Genomic DNA, 17,925 nt, shown 5'->3' with positions numbered 1-17,925 from the left:
AGATCCAGGTCAATGATCTCATCATCATCTATTGTGCTGGATGAGGAACTGAACACCTCCAGCTTCACCCTCTGCTTGTCATCCCGGGGAGACTCTTGAGGGAAGTTGAGGAGGTCCTCCGTGTCTGGCATCATGAGGTTGGCCGTGAGATCCGGCTCCTGGGGCATGTAACTGTGGCCCTCCATGGGACTTCCGAAATAAGACTGTTGTGTCTCTGAACAGAAACCGGACTCTGCCATGGAGTCATCTGGGTAATATTCCTGGTTGCTGGCCAAAGTTGATGTCCTTTGAACATTCAGCTGACCACTGTCACTGTAACTTCTACCATCGGTGGCACTTGAAGACATTGTTTGACTCACAGATGTCCTATTAACCCTTGCATAATTTGAGGATGTTGCCGGTCTTTCGTCAAAGTTCTGTCTCTGTGAGGACATTGCAGAAAATTCAGACTGACATGATGGGACTTCGTTTTTGACGGACCAGGACTGGGGTTCATCATTGTCACAGATCTCAATCACTACATTCGGCCTCCTCATCTTCTCATGTGGCCGAGCATCGCCATCAGATGCCTCAACCCATGACTGCCGCCTTTTCTCATTATTATGGCTGTTTTCCGTCCCTCGGTGGAGCTGAGCCTGACCTGCTGGTGCTGGTGCTGGTGCTGGTGCTGGTGCTGGTGCTGGTGCTGGTGCTGGTGCTGCTCGATGTCCAGCCTGGGCAGGATGCCGAGTCTGGAAGGCCATTGTTTCAGGTGCAGCCTGGTTCAACTCAGGAGTGTCTTGCACTAGTCTTGCTGATTGTAGTGCCTTCGTGCAGTAGCTCTCACTGACCACATTACCACTGCTCTGTAGCAGTTCACTGAGGACGTATCTCTCCTTCTTCATGTTGTCAATCTCCACCCATACATAGCCACTGACCTCCACAAACTGACTGAAGTGGAGGTAGTTGCGACACACGTCTTGAATACTCTCCACAAAGGAGGCAAAGAATTGTTCTGAGAACTGCTTTTCCATGGTTCCTTTTCTACGGAGCTGAAAGAGGAAAAAACAAAACATTGTCAGTAAAGTCGTATTAAATACAAGTGAGTGTTACGTCACTTTGAACAGGTTGATGTGGGCGGAAATCCTAACAAGTTCAAAGTCATATAAGTTACTGATACTGACCACTTGGTGAAACTCATGAGGACAGGTTTGGTGCTGACAATGCAATGATCATAATCATGGCAATTCTTGTTCAAACACATGATCAATACAATACTAAGGGAGGCAACTCAGAACAGCAAATTGATCTGCACTGTTTGACTCGATGCAGAAATGTATGTCCAGTATGCACAAAAGTATAGAATGAACATATACAAAAACAAACAATAATATTCATTTGTACTAAATTTTAAGCAAGAAGTATAGAGGTCCTATAAATATAATAATTATTACATCTTACAGTACAGTACACTATTCCATTTTGTTGATTTACAGGACCTTCATATTTCCTGGAAGAGCCCTTGAAACTATGTAGTGGGGGTCCCCTAGACCACCCAGTTGTGTATGTCCAAGTAAAATTATAGCACTGCCTAAGAAACTTGTTGGTCAAAACATGCTCCAATAGTCCTTACAATCGGGTGATAAGAGATATCATGATTTGGTAGTTTTCTTTGTGTTTAACACCACACTCAGCTTTGTTCCAGCTATATGATACCTGCCTGTAATTAATCAAGTCTGGACCAGACAATCCATTGATTGATATAATGAGCAACAATCCACTCTGCAGGGGTATCATACCACACTATCAACCAACAACCTTGCTCAGTGAGTGAGTGAGTGCGTGCGTGCGTGCGTGCGTGCGTGCGTGCGTGCGTGCGTGAGTGAGTGAGTGAGTGAGTGAGTGAGTGCGTGCGTGCGTGCATGAGTGAGTGAGTTTAACACCGCTTTGAACAGCATTCCAGTTACATCACTGTGTGATATGAGCAACAATCCACTCTGTAGGGGTACCATACCACACCATCAACCAACAACCTTACTGAGTGAGTGAGTGAGTGAGTGAGTGAGTGAGTGAGTGAGTGCGTGAGTGCGTGAGTGCGTGCGTGCGTGCGTGAGTGAGTGAGTTTAACACCGCTTTGAACAGCATTCCAGTTACATCACTGTGTGATATGAGCAACAATCCACTCTGTAGGGGTACCATACCACACCATCAACCAACAACCTTACTGAGTGAGTGAGTGAGTGAGTGAGTGAGTTAAACACCGCTTTGAACAGCATTCCAATTACATCACTGTGTGTCTGTTTAATTTTGGAGGAAACCCGAAGTGATGCAGGTGTCATCAGTTCGGTGAAACCCACAAGCCAGGGTTTTATGCCGACAAACCTAGAAACATAATCAGGGCAAACTGGGATTTAACCGAAAATAGCAGGTTTCTAGCGTGCCCATGGGACATAACTCACAGTGAATTGTTGCGCCTTAGACGACTGGGCCATCCAGGCCTGGTATGAAGGATGACAACTGATAAAGAAGCAGATATCACACACTGCCATGAGCCATCAATGCACGAGTGACCCTTCCTCAGTTCCTTGTTGTGGATGTACCCTATTTTCATCTGCTAATGCATTCATGCTCCCCTTAATATAGTTGTATAGACAGGGCATGTGTAATACTCAGGTGACGTGGTGAGGTGAAATGGGGTTTAACGTCACGTCCAAGATTATTGCACTTATATAGCAACGTGCATGTACGTGTGCGTGTTTGTGTGGCTGCTTGTATTAGTCCGGACTGATGCCGATTTATAGTGCTAGCTCATTGAGATACCATGCTGCAGTTTAACATGAATATCCCACTCAGACACAGTATACTGACTCCAAGCCGACCAGTCCTTGTTTTAGCCCCTTAATGCCGAACGCCAGACAGGGTAACAACAAGTACCATCTTTTAACGTCTTTTGGTATGACGCAGCCGGGGATCGAACCCCGGACCTTCCGCTCCCTGGGCGGATGTGTGAGTAATACTCACAGATAGAGAGTTTTTATATTTTCCCAAACATTACTGCCAGCACTGCCACCAGAAGTAACATGTCAAGAATTATATAATTATTGTCAGAGGGTCAACAGACAAAGGCAGGAACTCCAAGAAACTCTGCAAGAATTTACTAACTTCTTTCACAAACACGTTCCCCTCTGGACCATGTCTCCTACCACTTCCACTGGACTACATCTAGTGTGACTCCCAAACCAAGACTGACCTTGCCTCTGTGAGGCCGTGCTTACATAGCACTTGACTAAATATTTAATATATGCGATAGCATCAGTATATTTTATATTATCAGTCTAATATCCTGAATACCTTTCAGGTTCGAAGTTTTATCACCATTTCATTTCCAGGCAATATTTAAATCATTATACAGATCAATCGGTCGTATGTCGTACGACTGCAAGGTGCCCCTCCGGTCACTTCCCTACAGCCAGTGTCCTGATACTTTAATTAAACTGATCAGTATCAGTTGTTAGCCTTCGCCAGGTCACCTGACACTTGGCCACAAAGTTACCCATTTTTCACTTCTAAATTTTATTTTCTTATGTTTCAATGGAAACAATTTACCACCCAAACTAATGAATATTTCTGCATGAAACCATTATCTTTCAAGTCTTTTTTCTAGCGCTTTAACTCTGACAACAAATTTAACTTGCATATGATTGTAATAAGTGTGCCCCTGTCAGTTTCTAAGTGCCAAGAGCACTTATTACAACAAATAAGGTATATGCTACTGTAACAAATTTGTTTTTAAAATAACAAAAGTCACCAGTTCAACTAATGCGCAATGCATATACAAAGTTTTCGTTGAAAATTGTTGAATGGTTTTTCAAGTTATGGCACGGAAATGAACCCTATCCTCATTTGATATTAAGTTGAAATAGTTTCCAAGGAAACATTAGAAAATAAAATTGTGAAAAAATTCAAAATAGCAAAAGGCACCAGTTAAGCTGAGGAGCAATGCTTTTTTGTTGGTACACAATTCAATTTATCATCCAAAACTGGCTCCTGCAGGAGATATTGCTTGGATGAGATCAAGCGATATCTACACTGTAGATATAGCTGCAATGAACTTACATCACAATGCTTTGCAGACCATTGTGACATCACTGGTTACCATGACGTCACAATCAAACGACATCACTGATGACTCTGCTACCGAAGCTGTTAGCAGTACTTTTTTACACTGAAGACACTGCTAATTACTGTCCACAAATTGAAAAAGTTGGAAGAATGATGTTGGATGATAAATAAAATCTCACCCTTGTGTCTTTTTATATCAAATATATCAACACTCGTTGATAAAAGTGGCAAAAATCCTCAGCAAGCCTCAGAATTTTTCCACTTTATATTTGATATCAAAAGACGCTCGGGTGAGATTCTCTATTTAATGAGACAATGATGTGATCTGAACCCCGGGAGGACAATCAATCCCAGGCATTCTGGGAAAGGAACAGTCAGTGCAACAATGCATATGCCAAGTTTCGTTGAAATATGTTGAACGAGGCAAACAGCAATGGGAACAAACCAAAAACATTACGTCTCCCCTCTCTTTGGGAGAATGAGGTGAGGTGAAATGGGGTTTAACGTCGCGTCCAAGATTATTGCACTTATAAAGCGACGTGCATGTACGTGTGTGTTTGTGTGGCTGCTTGTACTAGTCCGGACTGATGCCGATTTATAGTGCTAGCTCACTGAGATACAATGCCGCAGTTTAACATGAATACCCCACTCAGACACAGTATACTGACTCCGAGCCGACCAGTCCTTGTTTTAGCCCCTTAATGCCGAGCGCCAGACAGGGTAACAACAAGTACCATCTTTTAACGTCTTTTGGTATGACGCGGCCGGGGATCGAAACCTATACCTTCAGCTCTCTGGGCGGACGTGCTACCACTAGACCACGGAGGCGGTCTTGGGAGAAAGAGAGAGACATAAGAAATGGCACCAGAAAGAGCCAGCAGTTGCCTAGGCAACTGTATGTCTAGAAAAATCCTTCTCGCTCATGTCTTGATGTAGAAGTCTTTGTTTACAGGTTCACTATGTTCAGAGAGAAAATAACTAGACACTATCTTAAAACATTAAATTTTATTTACTTATTGTGAATCATCAAAATATATTACATTAATGTAATCTATTGTAAAACTACACAAAATGTACAATGGATTCTTGTAGTAGAAAAACTTGACAAAATAGATACAGGTACATTTGTAGATGACTCCTGGCAATTTGATCATTTCATCATCAAATATTAGTCAGCAACATTTCAGGGATAACACAGCAGCCTGTGAATAATCTCGTCTGAGCTTGTCAAACTAGTGGTCGATACAATGAACAACGAGGTCCGTTGGTTTCTGTTTACTGGTAATTTCCAGTAATGTACTTGTAAAATGGGCCTTGTACCCATAAAATTTGACCTATCTCTCCATTGGACCAGCAGGAAATATGACATGATTACTTAAAATTGAAATCTTGACCAAGTCTCTATCTATTTAAGAAAAAAAAGGCAAGTAGGAGTTGTTTATCGCACAATATAGGGAGAATATACCATGAGGGGTGCAGCCCCGAGTGTTTAATTCTCTCGGCATTGTTTTATTGTATGATAAACAACAACCACGAGTTGTTTATTTCTTGTATGAGATATCAACCTTTTGTACGAAGCTATACAAACTTTTACCGATATTTAAATAATGATGACAATCCGTAATCGGCAATGTTGGACAACTCCATTTTATGATGCTTTTGTTGAATGATAACACACATTCAGTCACATAAAACATTGTGATAACTTAACATCATCATCATGATAATATCATTATGACAAGCATGGGCTACAGTGGACCCAATTGGACTTGTAAACCTCAAAATGCTAACAGCAATGTAATTATGCGCTCATAAAACATGTTAAACATGTTAAATTTGATGAAAATGTTTTGTATCACATGAGTTGGCAGGGCTTACTTTGCCTAATTTAAAACATGCACCAGTGCACATAGTGCATGTCAACAAATTTCAAATATCTGACTGACCCTTAATACACAGTCAATACCTCTAAGCTTTTTTTACCATACTACATCACTAATCCCTGTGTTCAGTGTACCTTGTCATGCTTTCTTGGGCTTGACATCATCAAACTGTGGGTACTTGAAGATTATATGCACATGTTCCTATCATGTTTCACAACAATATGTTATTAATTTACGTAAAATAATGGAACAGTCATCAGAGATCTGGGATGTTATTTATTCAGACAAGTAGTTAATGCCTGTATGTTTCAACTGTATATAGGACCTTGTTTATATAGTTTTGTTTGGTGCAACTTGGTTTTTATGTTATCGTGTACCTGGTGCATAGTAAGTCAAGTTCCTTAAATCGAGCCCTGCCTGGTTAAGTTGAATAAGTAGATACATTTGGCTCAGTCTCTTGAATTGCTGAGCAGTCTCAGAAGAATCCTACGGTCAAATTATCAAACCTCTCAGTAAAATTACCAAAATTATGCTGCTAAAATAACAAAATTAGTTAAAACATACCCATTTCCTTCTCAAATATGAATACAAACTCATATTGTAGGATTTATATTTTGTGTGTTTGAATCACTTGTTAAATGTTTGAGCATCTTTCTAGTGCAAAATTTAACAAAAAAAGAAGCTTGAAAGTAATTAATATACCTCAAAGACGAAAAACATATTTACCGGTAAGTCAATTCTTATAAATAAATACATCAACAATGGTAACTTCACAGGCTGCTTAATTAATCATAAACACAAAAAAACGTAGACAACACAAGCCTCGCGGATTCAATTATCAAGAATCAGTAGTCTGTTGGTGGGCGTGGCCTAATTTTATAATAATGAGTTTATTCAGAAGTTCTAATATAAGGCCACGGGCCCATAGACATACAAAGTCATGATATTTGGCATATCAATGAAAACATACATATAACTTAATAAACATTACATGTGGAGTGACAAAGTTTTAAGGGGTTCATAATACTGAGCGTGAAGCGTCTCCTTGTGTCATTTGTCCGTTTGATTGTCCAGTTTAAACGAGAGAAAGTTCATTGATAACTGACTGCATATAAAAAACATTGACACAAGGTATTTTTGTTATAAAAATAAGATTTTTAATAGGGCTGGAACTGGTAACTCTGGTTGGGTGGGTAGGACCCGGGTACCCACGGGACTACCCGGAAATGTGGTTAGTCACGTGATATATTGTTTCATGACAAAAATTCACGACTCCATGGTTACCTACAAGTCGCTAATGTTTGCATATCTTTCTGCATATACACACATTCCTACTGACTTTAATATGTTTTGAGTGAATATACAGCTTCAGTCAGCTTCAGTGTATGCATGACCAGATTGTTTTATACATGTACCTAAATACTTCTGGCCAGGAGTCCGAAAAAACAACTCCTAAACGGCCATTTTGTACCCAAGTCTTGATGCTACAGTGGGTATCTGGGTAGGGTCGGGTAATAGGGGGTCGGGTACCTGGGTAGTAAATCTGGACTTGTCCCAGCCCTTATTTCCAGGCACCAGGAAGTGACTTTAAACATACCACTGTTACTGTAAGACGAACAATGTGGAGACCTGTACACACTTGTAGACTTTTTTATATTAACAGACCCATGGAGGGCTGTCAGTTTCATGAAAATATGGCCCGGATAAAAAATATGAAATGCACATACAACATTCTTGATCCAATTCAAATAAAAATTATTCTGCATAATTGACACCACACACACAAAAGTACTTGTATTTCGTTTGTTTGTCTGTTTGTTGTTTAACGCTGCACTCAGCAATATTCCAGCCATAAGACGATGGTCTGTAAATAATCGAGTCTGGACCAGACAATCCAGTGATTGACATCATGAGTATTGATCTACGCAATTGGGATACGATGACATGCATCAACCAAGTCAGCGAGTCTGACCCCGCGATCCTGTTTGTCACCTTTTACGACAAGCATGGGTTGCTAAAGACCTATTCTACCCCGGATCGCCATGGGTCACTTGTATTTCAGTTAATCATGGTAATACACCCTCAACAGAAAGATGTTAGTAAAGGAATATTGTTAATAATATATTATTTGTAATATTTCTTCCAAATTTAGTTGAACAAGTTTCGTTGTTTCAAATTTCAATGTAGCAACTATTTGGGTCATTGGTATTATGCTTTGTGGACTTTGAGAGTGTGTGACTTCTCTGCACAATCACTGGTCATGTGACAGAACAGATTATTTCACAACAAAAAAATAAAAATGAGGATGGAAAAGGGTGGCCCAGTTATCGAAACAATTTGCTGTGCCAGTGGGTCATGGGTTCAACTCCCTGATTTGTCCTGATTATGTTTCTAGATTTGTCAGCACCATACCTGTGCTGGTAGGTTTCATCAAAAATTGAAATCGTATAAGTATCAAGCTGGATATCAACATGATCAAGCTGGTATGCTGTGATATCATTGTTCAGGGCAACCTAATCCTAAGCTGACTCTATCACTCAACAAGCATGGTGAGAATGCAGAGTCCAAAGGGGGAGGGGAAAATGAGTGATGGAGAGGAACGAGAATATGAAAAAACAGGTGGGGAATGGAAATTTCTTACAAGATGGCCATGGCTAAATGCTGATAATGCTAGTGAAATTTGATACTGGCTAGTAACTATTACATTGTATTAAGCTTAGCTAGCCAACCTGGCCAACCTGGCCAGCAATATTTTAAACATGATCAATGAGGATCGGGGAATCATACCCATGACCACACCTGACACACAACCGGTCCTTAACAACTGGACCACATTTAAAAAGCAAGTACGCTCAATGGCATAGCCTAAAATGACCTCTGCACATGCATCCATCCTACTAAAGTTCAAGGTCAGCATGGCTTCTTATTTGGAGGCAGGCCACCAGCTGTGAGAATTCTCTTCCATTCACTAGAAAACTGGGACCATGACAAGGCGTCACTAAAGAACCAAAGCTCAGGTGGTGGGTAATTTGGTCCCATGTTAAAGTTCAGATAAAATGGGGATGAGTCCAACAAAGCATCTTGTGGCCTTAACGTCCAGTACTTCTTATACAAATTCACAAAGCATCTAGATGGGGTTTGTGCTTTTGCAAACACTTTAAGCGAATATGAACCCTTCATTTGACGCTGGATGTATTCAATACCCATTTCATCTGTACATAAGCGAATATCTCCCCATCTCAGGTTGTAGTGATCTGCAGGACGCCTGACACCGAGGTACTTGGAGTTGAGGAACCACATCGTGCTAATGAGTGAGTCAGGATTCTGATCCCCAAGTACCTGTCTCTGGAACAATGTTTCAATTTCATTGTCATCAATTGGAACCAGCATATGTCTCCCAGTCTTACTTAGATCAAGTTTGTTCTTCAAAAAGTCTCTCGACGCCATGAACGCATCATCTTTTTCTATTGAGTAAGGGTATTTGTTCTCCCTTAAATGCATGTCAAGGTGTATCTGCACATTTTTCAAAGTCCTTGCTGTTAACTCCTCACCATTTCCCTTCCTTACACCCTGGAAGAAGTCCAGTAAGAGACTATCAAGCTTGGGAGTTTCCACAGTCAACATGTCCACATCTACACCTGACTTATTGAAATGATACTTCTTAAACTGTCGGACAGCATAATCTACCACTTTCCTTGTTCCAAGGTTCCACTGATCTTCCTTCCTAGGGACAGTTTTGTTAGGAACACCATAGTCTTTAGCCAGGGCTGTTTGGTCATCTTGACCACTTTCTGAGGAGGACTCGGGATGACTGTTGTCCAGGTCATCATCAAACAAGTCCAGATCGATAACTTCATCTTCATTCAAACCTGGTACTGGCTTAGGAGAATATGCAACAGGTTCCTGCTTGATTCTCACAGCCAAATCTTCAGGTGCTCCAGACAATGTTTCTTCCTTACTTAACTTTGAGCTGGCACCTTCAGTTGTATTGTTGGATGAGGCAGCTGGCTGAGAGCTTCCCTCAGACGATGACAAACTTTGTCCAACTTTTTGAGCAGGAGCAAGAACAGGAGGAGTAGGAGCTGGAGCTGGAGCTGGAGCTGGAGCTGGAGCTGATGCTGGAGCTGGAGCTGGTGCTAGAGCTGATGCTGGAGCTGGTGCTGGAGCTGGAGCTGGTGCTGGAGCTTGTGCTGGAGCTTGTGCTTGTGCTGGTGCTGGAACTGATGCTGTATTACTAGTATTCAATCCCTCGTTAGCACCAAACTCACTCTTTACCCTAACAATCTGATCACTGGCAGACACAGGAGGAGTAGGAGGAGGTCTCTGAACATTGAACTGTTCTATGTTACCTTGGACATTTACATTTTGCTGAGTGCTCTGGGTTCTAGGATCCTGAATAGGAGAGTGTTGCGTGGGACTAACTGCTGTCATTGACATAGTCCTCTGTTGTGCCTGCTGCACTAAGGGATCAGGTCTTGGTCTGTTCATGGAACCAACTTGTCCCTGCTGTCTATTCGTTGCACCAAATTGTTCTTGCAATCTGTTAATGGCACTATATGGTCCCAGTTGGCTGTTAATGGCACCAATCTGTCCTTGTTGGCTGTTAATGCTGCCAAGTTGTCCCTGTTGGGTGTTCATGGCGCCAAGTTGTCCTTGCTGCCTGTTCATGGCGCCAAGCTGTCCCTGCTGCCTGTTCATGGCACCAAGCTGCCCTTGCTGGCTGTTCATGGCGCCAAGTTGCCCTTGCTGGCTGTTCATGGCACCAAGCTGCCCTTGCTGGCTGTTCATGGCGCCAAGCTGTCCCTGCTGTCTGCTAAAGGCGCTATACTGTCCTTGGGGGCTGTTCATGGCACTAAACTGTCCTTGCTGCCTGCTAATGGCACCAAATTGTTCCTGTAGTCTGTTAATGGCACCATAATGTTCCTGCTGTTTGTTCCTGGCACCCAATTGTTCCTGATGCCTGTTCCTGGGAGCCATTTGTTCCTGCTGCCTGATTGTGGCACCAAATGAATCCTGTGGTTTACCCATGGCGCCATATTGCCCCTGTTGTCTCATCATGGCACTATACTGTTCCTTTTGTTTGTTTTGATTTATAGGTGATCTTTTAACTTGGCTCTGAGGTGGTCTTTGCCCACTGGCCATCTCCCTGCCCGCTGGCCATCTCTGCCCTTGCCTTGAGTTCGACTGGTAACTCTGACCAGATGAATTCATGGTGTCTCTCCCTGGCAACTGGTCATTGTCATCAATGACTTCAATGACATCAACTGATCTACGAACTTTTGATGGCACATTTGGATTCTCAGGAGCTGAGGAGTCTGGTCGGGATCTTCTTCTGTTTTGGTTATGCTGATGAACGTTGTCCCTATTTGATGGAATGTTCATAGTATTCCTGGCCATCATTGGTTGAGGTCGGCCTGGATTTATAGGGCGGGAGGTTTTAAACGCCTTTGTACAGTAGCTCTCACTGACCACATTACCACTGCTCTGTAGCAGTTCACTGAGGACATATCGTTCTTTCTTCATGTTGTCAATCTCCAAACACAAGTAACCGCTGACGTCTACACTCTGATTGAAGTCAAGAGAATTTCTACACAATCCTTGAAGCTTCTCTATAAAGGAGGTAAAGAACTGCACAGAGTATTGCTTCTCCATTCTTGCTCTTCTTCCTAGGAACAGAAAAATCACAAATTAAATCCTTTGGTAGATATATCATGGAATGTTCTCAGGGTTTCAGCAATCCATACACCATCCATCACAAGCGGCCATGCAAGCGTCTTTTTCCAGGATTTGTTTTCTTTCACTTTTGGCCTGTTCAGCCACAATGGCCCATCTGTGATTTTCTGACCACAGAGCCATGCTCCAGACATGTCCGCCACAATTTCATCATGATAATACATAGAGCCATGCTCCAGACATGTCCGCCACAATTTCATCATGATAATAACAGCATTAGATGTATATCAGTCTTTAAGGTCCATGTTTGGCTTAAAATCTAACATCTCTTGCACACAAAATAAAAATAAAAAAGGGGTTGGTCTCTGAAAAGATTTCATCATCCAAACCAGGCTGCAGAATTTATAATATATGCTTAATCATTTAATGACACAGACATGACATGTGCAACAGTGTTTCAGGGGACATTTTTAACTGCTGGGTTTACGGACAATTACGATTTAAAAAATAACAATCAAGATAACTTTTCATTAGTCCCAATATTCAAAGCATTTGTGCTTATCATGGTTATTGCTGAACAAAAACATTAAACACACCTTTCGACCTGACTCACAACTTGCAATGTTGTGTTTCTGCCACCAAACCACTGCCTAGCCTAAACTTCCTGAATGGTAAACCCTTATAAGTTCAATAATTGTACTTCAGACCTTATCAAATCACATCCACGATCTGATGTGATTAAAATTCTCTGAATAGTTCTGGTAGGGGTAAAAAGTAAAAATACAAGTCATATTGTCACCATGAAACTCATATGTGCGAAACAAGACACATCCTGACTCCAGTGTTGCACACATTGCCAAGTTGGGGATAAACTTGGGTATACAGAAAGGTACCTGGGATATATTTGTGTATACAGAAAGGTACCTGGGATATATTTGTGAATACAGAAAGGTACCTGGAGTATATTTGTGAATACAGAAAGGTACCTGGGGTATATTTGTGTATACAGAAAGGTACCTGGGATATATTTGTGTATACAGAAAGGTACCTGGGATATATTTGTGTATACAGAAAGGTACCTGGGATATATTTGTGTATACAGAAAGGTACCTGGAGTATATTTGTGAATACAGAAAGGTACCTGGGGTATATTTGTGTATACAGAAAGGTACCTGGGGTATATTTGTGTATACAGAAAGGTACCTGGGGTATATTTGTGTATACAGAAAGGTACCTGGGATATATTTGTGTATACAGAAAGGTACCTGGGGTATATTTGTGTATACAGAAAGGTACCTGGGGTATATTTGTGTATACAGAAAGGTACCTGGAGTATATTTGTGTATACAGAAAGGTACCTGGGATATATTTGTGTATACAGAAAGGTACCTGGGGTATATTTGTGAATACAGAAAGGTACCTGGGGTATATTTGTGCATACAATAAGGTACCTGGGGTACATTTGTGTATACAGAAAGGTACCTGGGGTATATTTGTGTATACAGAAAGGTACCTGGGGTATATTTGTGAATACAGAAAGGTACCTGGGGTATATTTGTGCATACAATAAGGTACCTGGGGTACATTTGTGTATACAGAAAGGTACCTGGGGTATATTTGTGTATACAGAAAGGTACATGGGGTATATTTGTGTATACAGAAAGGTACCTGGGGTATATTTGTGTATACAGAAAGGTACCTGGGTTATATGTGTGTATACAGAAAGGTACCTGGGGTACACATGTGTATACAGAAAGGTACCTAGGGTACACATGTGTATACAGAAAGGTACCTGGGGTATATTTGTGTATACAGAAAGGTACCTGCAGTATATTTGGGAATACAGAAAGGTACCTGGGGTATATCTGTGTATACAGAAAGGTACCTGGGGTATATTTGTGTATACAGAAAGGTACATGGGGTATATCTGTGTATACAGAAAGGTACCTGGGGTATATTTGTGTATACAGAAAGGTACCTGGGGTATATTTGTGTATACAGAAAGGTACCTGGGTTATATGTGTGTATACAGAAAGGTACCTGGGGTACACATGTGTATACAGAAAGGTACCTGGGGTATATTTGTGAAAACAGAAAGGAACCTAGGCTATATTTGTGAAAACAGAAAGGTATCTGGGATATATTTGTGAATACAGAAAGGTACCTAGGCTATATTTGTGTATACAGAAAGGTACCTTGGGTATATGTGTGAAAACAGAAAGGTACCTAGGCTATATTTGTGAAAACAGAAAGGTATCTGGGGTATATTTGTGAATACAGAAAGGTACCTGGGGTATATTTGTGAAAACAGAAAGGTACCTAGGCTATATTTGTGAAAACAGAAAGGTATCTGGGGTATATTTGTGAATACAGAAAGGTACCTAGGCTGTATTTGTGTATGGGGTGGTAGTGTAATATGTGTAGGAGAAAGCATGTCTCCGAGGGAGTACTAGAGATTGTAAACCCTCACATGAGGGACGTTCCCGAATGTGAGTGTTTACAACCTCTAGTAATCTTGAGGAGACAAGGTTTGTCCAACCTATAAACCGACTCATCTCATAGACAACATTTTTAATTAAATAACTGTAATAAAAACTCTCAAATGTATAACCTGTATCCGAGATGAAATATCGCCTGCAGTCGTGAACTCGGTTCAATGAAACCGGTGACCTCAGCACGTGGGTTTCACAGCTGTGCGAAATTTGCATGTGCGTCTCACAATGGCACGAAATCTGCACGTGCGTCTCGTAGGCTGTTCGTAGTTTTTGTTCTATCAAGGGTTAACAATGATTGTAAGCCCTCCTGCGAGGTGTTAAAATCGTTGTAAGCCCTCCTGCGAGGTGTTACAATTGTTGTAATACCTCCTACGAGGTGTTACCACAATTTCAAAAACTCCATATCAAGTTACACAAACAGACAGTAGGTTAATAACTGGGAATCCAGAATGGTACCTGGGGTTCATCTATGTAGTAGCCATACTGACAACCCCAACAGCATAATTAAAGAGAAACGGAAACACTCCATTGGACAGCTACAATTTCTGTGACAACACGGTCAGATACACGTAAACCATTAGGATCTGTCCTCGTTTTTTTGCAGAAGTATTACAGTTTAGTGCACCATCTAATCCAGTGGTCAGAGGTCAGATAGCAGAGGAGTAGAAATGTCAAGTAAACAACTTTAACAAGTCCACTTATCCAAAGACAAGGTCTACTAGTCCAGATTATCATGATCAGAGACCAATTGTGTTTTTATCACAAAGGGGTCATTTTTACTTCCTGTGAGTTTGGTTTTGACCTTGAATCAGTTTTCATCTCAAAATCAGAACTAGAAAATAAACAAAACACTCACGTCAGTTGGATTGGTCATACTTGCGATGTTCACACTTTTTTAAAGCTCACTACTTACGATTAATATCTTATCAAAATTAACGAAAGGTCTTATACAGGTTGTCTGCAGGCAACTGAAGCTGATATTTTTGTGGTCTGGTGACCTGGGGGTACATGTCTGTATTACGATTCACGGAAGTATATATTTCTGTATACAGAAAGATACCTGAATACGCCTCACGAATATCTGGTTTTGAGCAACCCATGCTTGTCGTAAGAGGTACCTAAGGGGTTTACAGAAATGTACCTTAGCCAATATCAAAATACATAAACTACCGTAGGATGAGTCCATTCTGCCGTAGGGCGCAATGCGTGTAACCGGTTCTCTAGGTATTCTTCACTTCCTGTTTGCCAAACCGCGGATAAATTCAACATGGCAGTTTGGTTCGTCAGGAGGAATTTTTGGATTATCTCATGAAGTTGAATGCCTTTGACAAGGCCGTAATGGTACGCAAGGGTAGGGAGCTGTTGGCCAAAGATCATGTATAAGTAGCACTCGTAATGAGGCGAACCGAAACTACAACCGGTTTCAGTTTTGGGTTGGGGAATATGGACTTGTCCGCCATTTAGGGTACAAGGTACGTTTCTATATTCTAATTTTGGCTAGGATACATTTCTGTGGTAGGCCTACATGTGCTGACAACATCCCTGTAGCACAACTAACTGGATAGAGTGGTCAGACTCGTTGACGCATGTCATTGTATCCCATTGTATCCCAATTGTGTAGATCAAAACTTGTGATGTCAATCACTGGATTGTCTGGTCCAGATTTGATCATTTACAGACTCCTCTCATAATTTTGAGTGTGGCCTTAAACACCAAACAAACCTAGGATACAGCTAAATTAAGTTTGTATGACTGTACAGTCAACACGTCAACAACGCGGTGACCGACGAACGGGAAACCCCGTATCACTTGTCATGAGAAAGAATTACCAGTACAGATATAGTCTCTGATACAAAATACACATTGTACACAAGCTATATGTTAAAAAAACAATAATAAATAACAGTTTTCGATCACGTAACTCGATCTCCAAATGAAAGTGTTATTGTCGGAAGGTTTGCAATCACGAAGGGAGATAAATCTGTTTGGACCCATCACAAATAAACTCAAAACATTATATCGTAATTATTCTTGGGCCACTGTAATCATTTGAGAAGCAGAAAGATGCAACATGCACAAATTACTCAGCTGTTAAAATGTTGAATAATACTAACCTCCGATGTATGCCCCAAAGCAATTCGACGTAATTTTCCCCCGCGGTACTACATCTCTCTCGCGGGTCAGACTGTACTGTTAATAATAGTACTACTATCCTCACGGCGTATATCATTCATGATCAGGAACGTGCGGTTCGCTGGAGTCATTGAGTATAGAAGTTATTTTTTTCCTGTATTTTCTTTTGAGGCAAATCATTTAGTAAAACTTGAATGAAAGCAGTTTTCACGATCGATCTCTGTTTTCACGTTTTTAAATATATTGACGTTTAATTAGCATTTAGAAATTGATACAACCCGTGAAGATCCGGGGTAAAATAGGTCTTCACCAACCCACGCTTGTCGTAAAAGGCGACTATGTTTGTCGTAAGAGCCGACTAAGGTGGACTCAGGTGGTCAGTCTTGATGATTGGTTGATGCATGCCATCGTATCCAAATTGATGCTCATGATGTCAATCAGTGGATTGTCTGGCCCAGATTCGATTATTTACAGACCGCCGTCATTTAGCTGAGTGCGGCGTTAAACAACAAACAAACAAAACAAACAAAAGAAATTGATACAACATGAAGACCTTAAACGTTTTAAAGATCGACAAGGAATTGCGTTAGTTTTAGCGTCACTTAGGGGCTGTTTCACCCCTCACCAGATGAATAAATACCACAGGGAGCTGTTTTAAAAATTCGGAAATGTTGACATCCTCATTTCCATAAACAAAAAAACAAACACAAACACACCGACACAAACACCAACTCACCGCGTCAGGAACTTGAATTGTCGCGTTTACGTTTGATAGTGAAGCTTTTCATTTCCAGACAAAAGATATGACCAGATTAAAGCTGTTATTTGAATAGAAAAGCCCCCGAGAGTTTCATTTTGTAGTGTAGAAAACTTGCAGACCCCAAATCCTCGGAATAGAACGAACTTTTGTTAAAATCGTTTCAACGAAACGGGACTCAATCATATTTGGGACAGCTAATCAATTAAAAACCTAGACTCACTCAAGTATTTTTGTATAAGTTGATTTTAGGGTGTTAGGCCCAGGGTGTTTTAGTGCTAGCCCACTGAGATACCATGCCGCAGTCTAACATGACTACCCCACTCAGAAACAGTCTACTGACTCAGAGGTGACCAGTCCATGTTTTAGCCCTTTATGCTGAGCGCATAACAGGTACCAGATTTGAACGTCTTTTGGTATGACGTGGCCGGGAATCGAACCCCGGACATTTCACCCTCCGAGCGGATGCTCTACCATTAGACCACGGAGGCGGTCTGTTGGCACTTGGTATGTGTATTAGTTATTTGGCATTTAGAAGTTGGATATGTAACTGACAAGATAATCTGCTTGAAAAGGGGTCGCGATTATACACAGAAACGTCGCTATTCAATTGTATCAATTCTCTTTATTCAGGTGGTCGTCGGCCATCGGCCCATATTACATTGTTACAGCAAAAACAGCCGTTTGTCTGCAAGACCGCGAAGATGACTAGCATGAAAGATAAACATTGCAATGTGTCTTATTATGACAGGATTGGTGATACACATTAATGTGTTCAGTTTATACAGGGATGGATGTGTAAAATATTTATCAGGAACATCAATTTTACGTAGGTTATCATAGGCAGTAGACCGCCTCCGTGGTTTAGTGGTAGAGCGTCCGC

The 17,925-nt window shown here is 41.2% G+C and overlaps 1 protein-coding gene across 1 annotated transcript; it reads right to left on the bottom strand.

The window, feature by feature from the left end:
* Window positions 1–8,221: 8,221 nt before the first annotated feature.
* On the bottom strand, window positions 8,222–16,337 carry LOC124149195 (mediator of RNA polymerase II transcription subunit 15-like). Its single transcript, XM_046520626.2, has 2 exons — window positions 16,267–16,337; window positions 8,222–11,650 (listed from the first exon to the last, which is right to left on the bottom strand). Exon 2 carries the CDS (start codon window positions 11,634–11,636, stop codon window positions 8,895–8,897), a length of 2,742 nt encoding a protein of 913 aa, XP_046376582.2. The 5' UTR covers window positions 11,637–11,650; window positions 16,267–16,337; the 3' UTR covers window positions 8,222–8,894.
* Between the last annotated feature and the right edge of the window lie 1,588 nt (window positions 16,338–17,925).

This window comes from Haliotis rufescens, unplaced genomic scaffold (genome assembly GCF_023055435.1).
Source record: "Haliotis rufescens isolate VD_foot unplaced genomic scaffold, xgHalRufe1.0.p SCAF_39, whole genome shotgun sequence".
Taxonomy (NCBI): domain Eukaryota; kingdom Metazoa; phylum Mollusca; class Gastropoda; order Lepetellida; family Haliotidae; genus Haliotis; species Haliotis rufescens.
The sequence above is the reverse complement of the archived record's forward strand: the minus strand, read 5'-3'. Positions and strand labels throughout refer to the sequence as shown.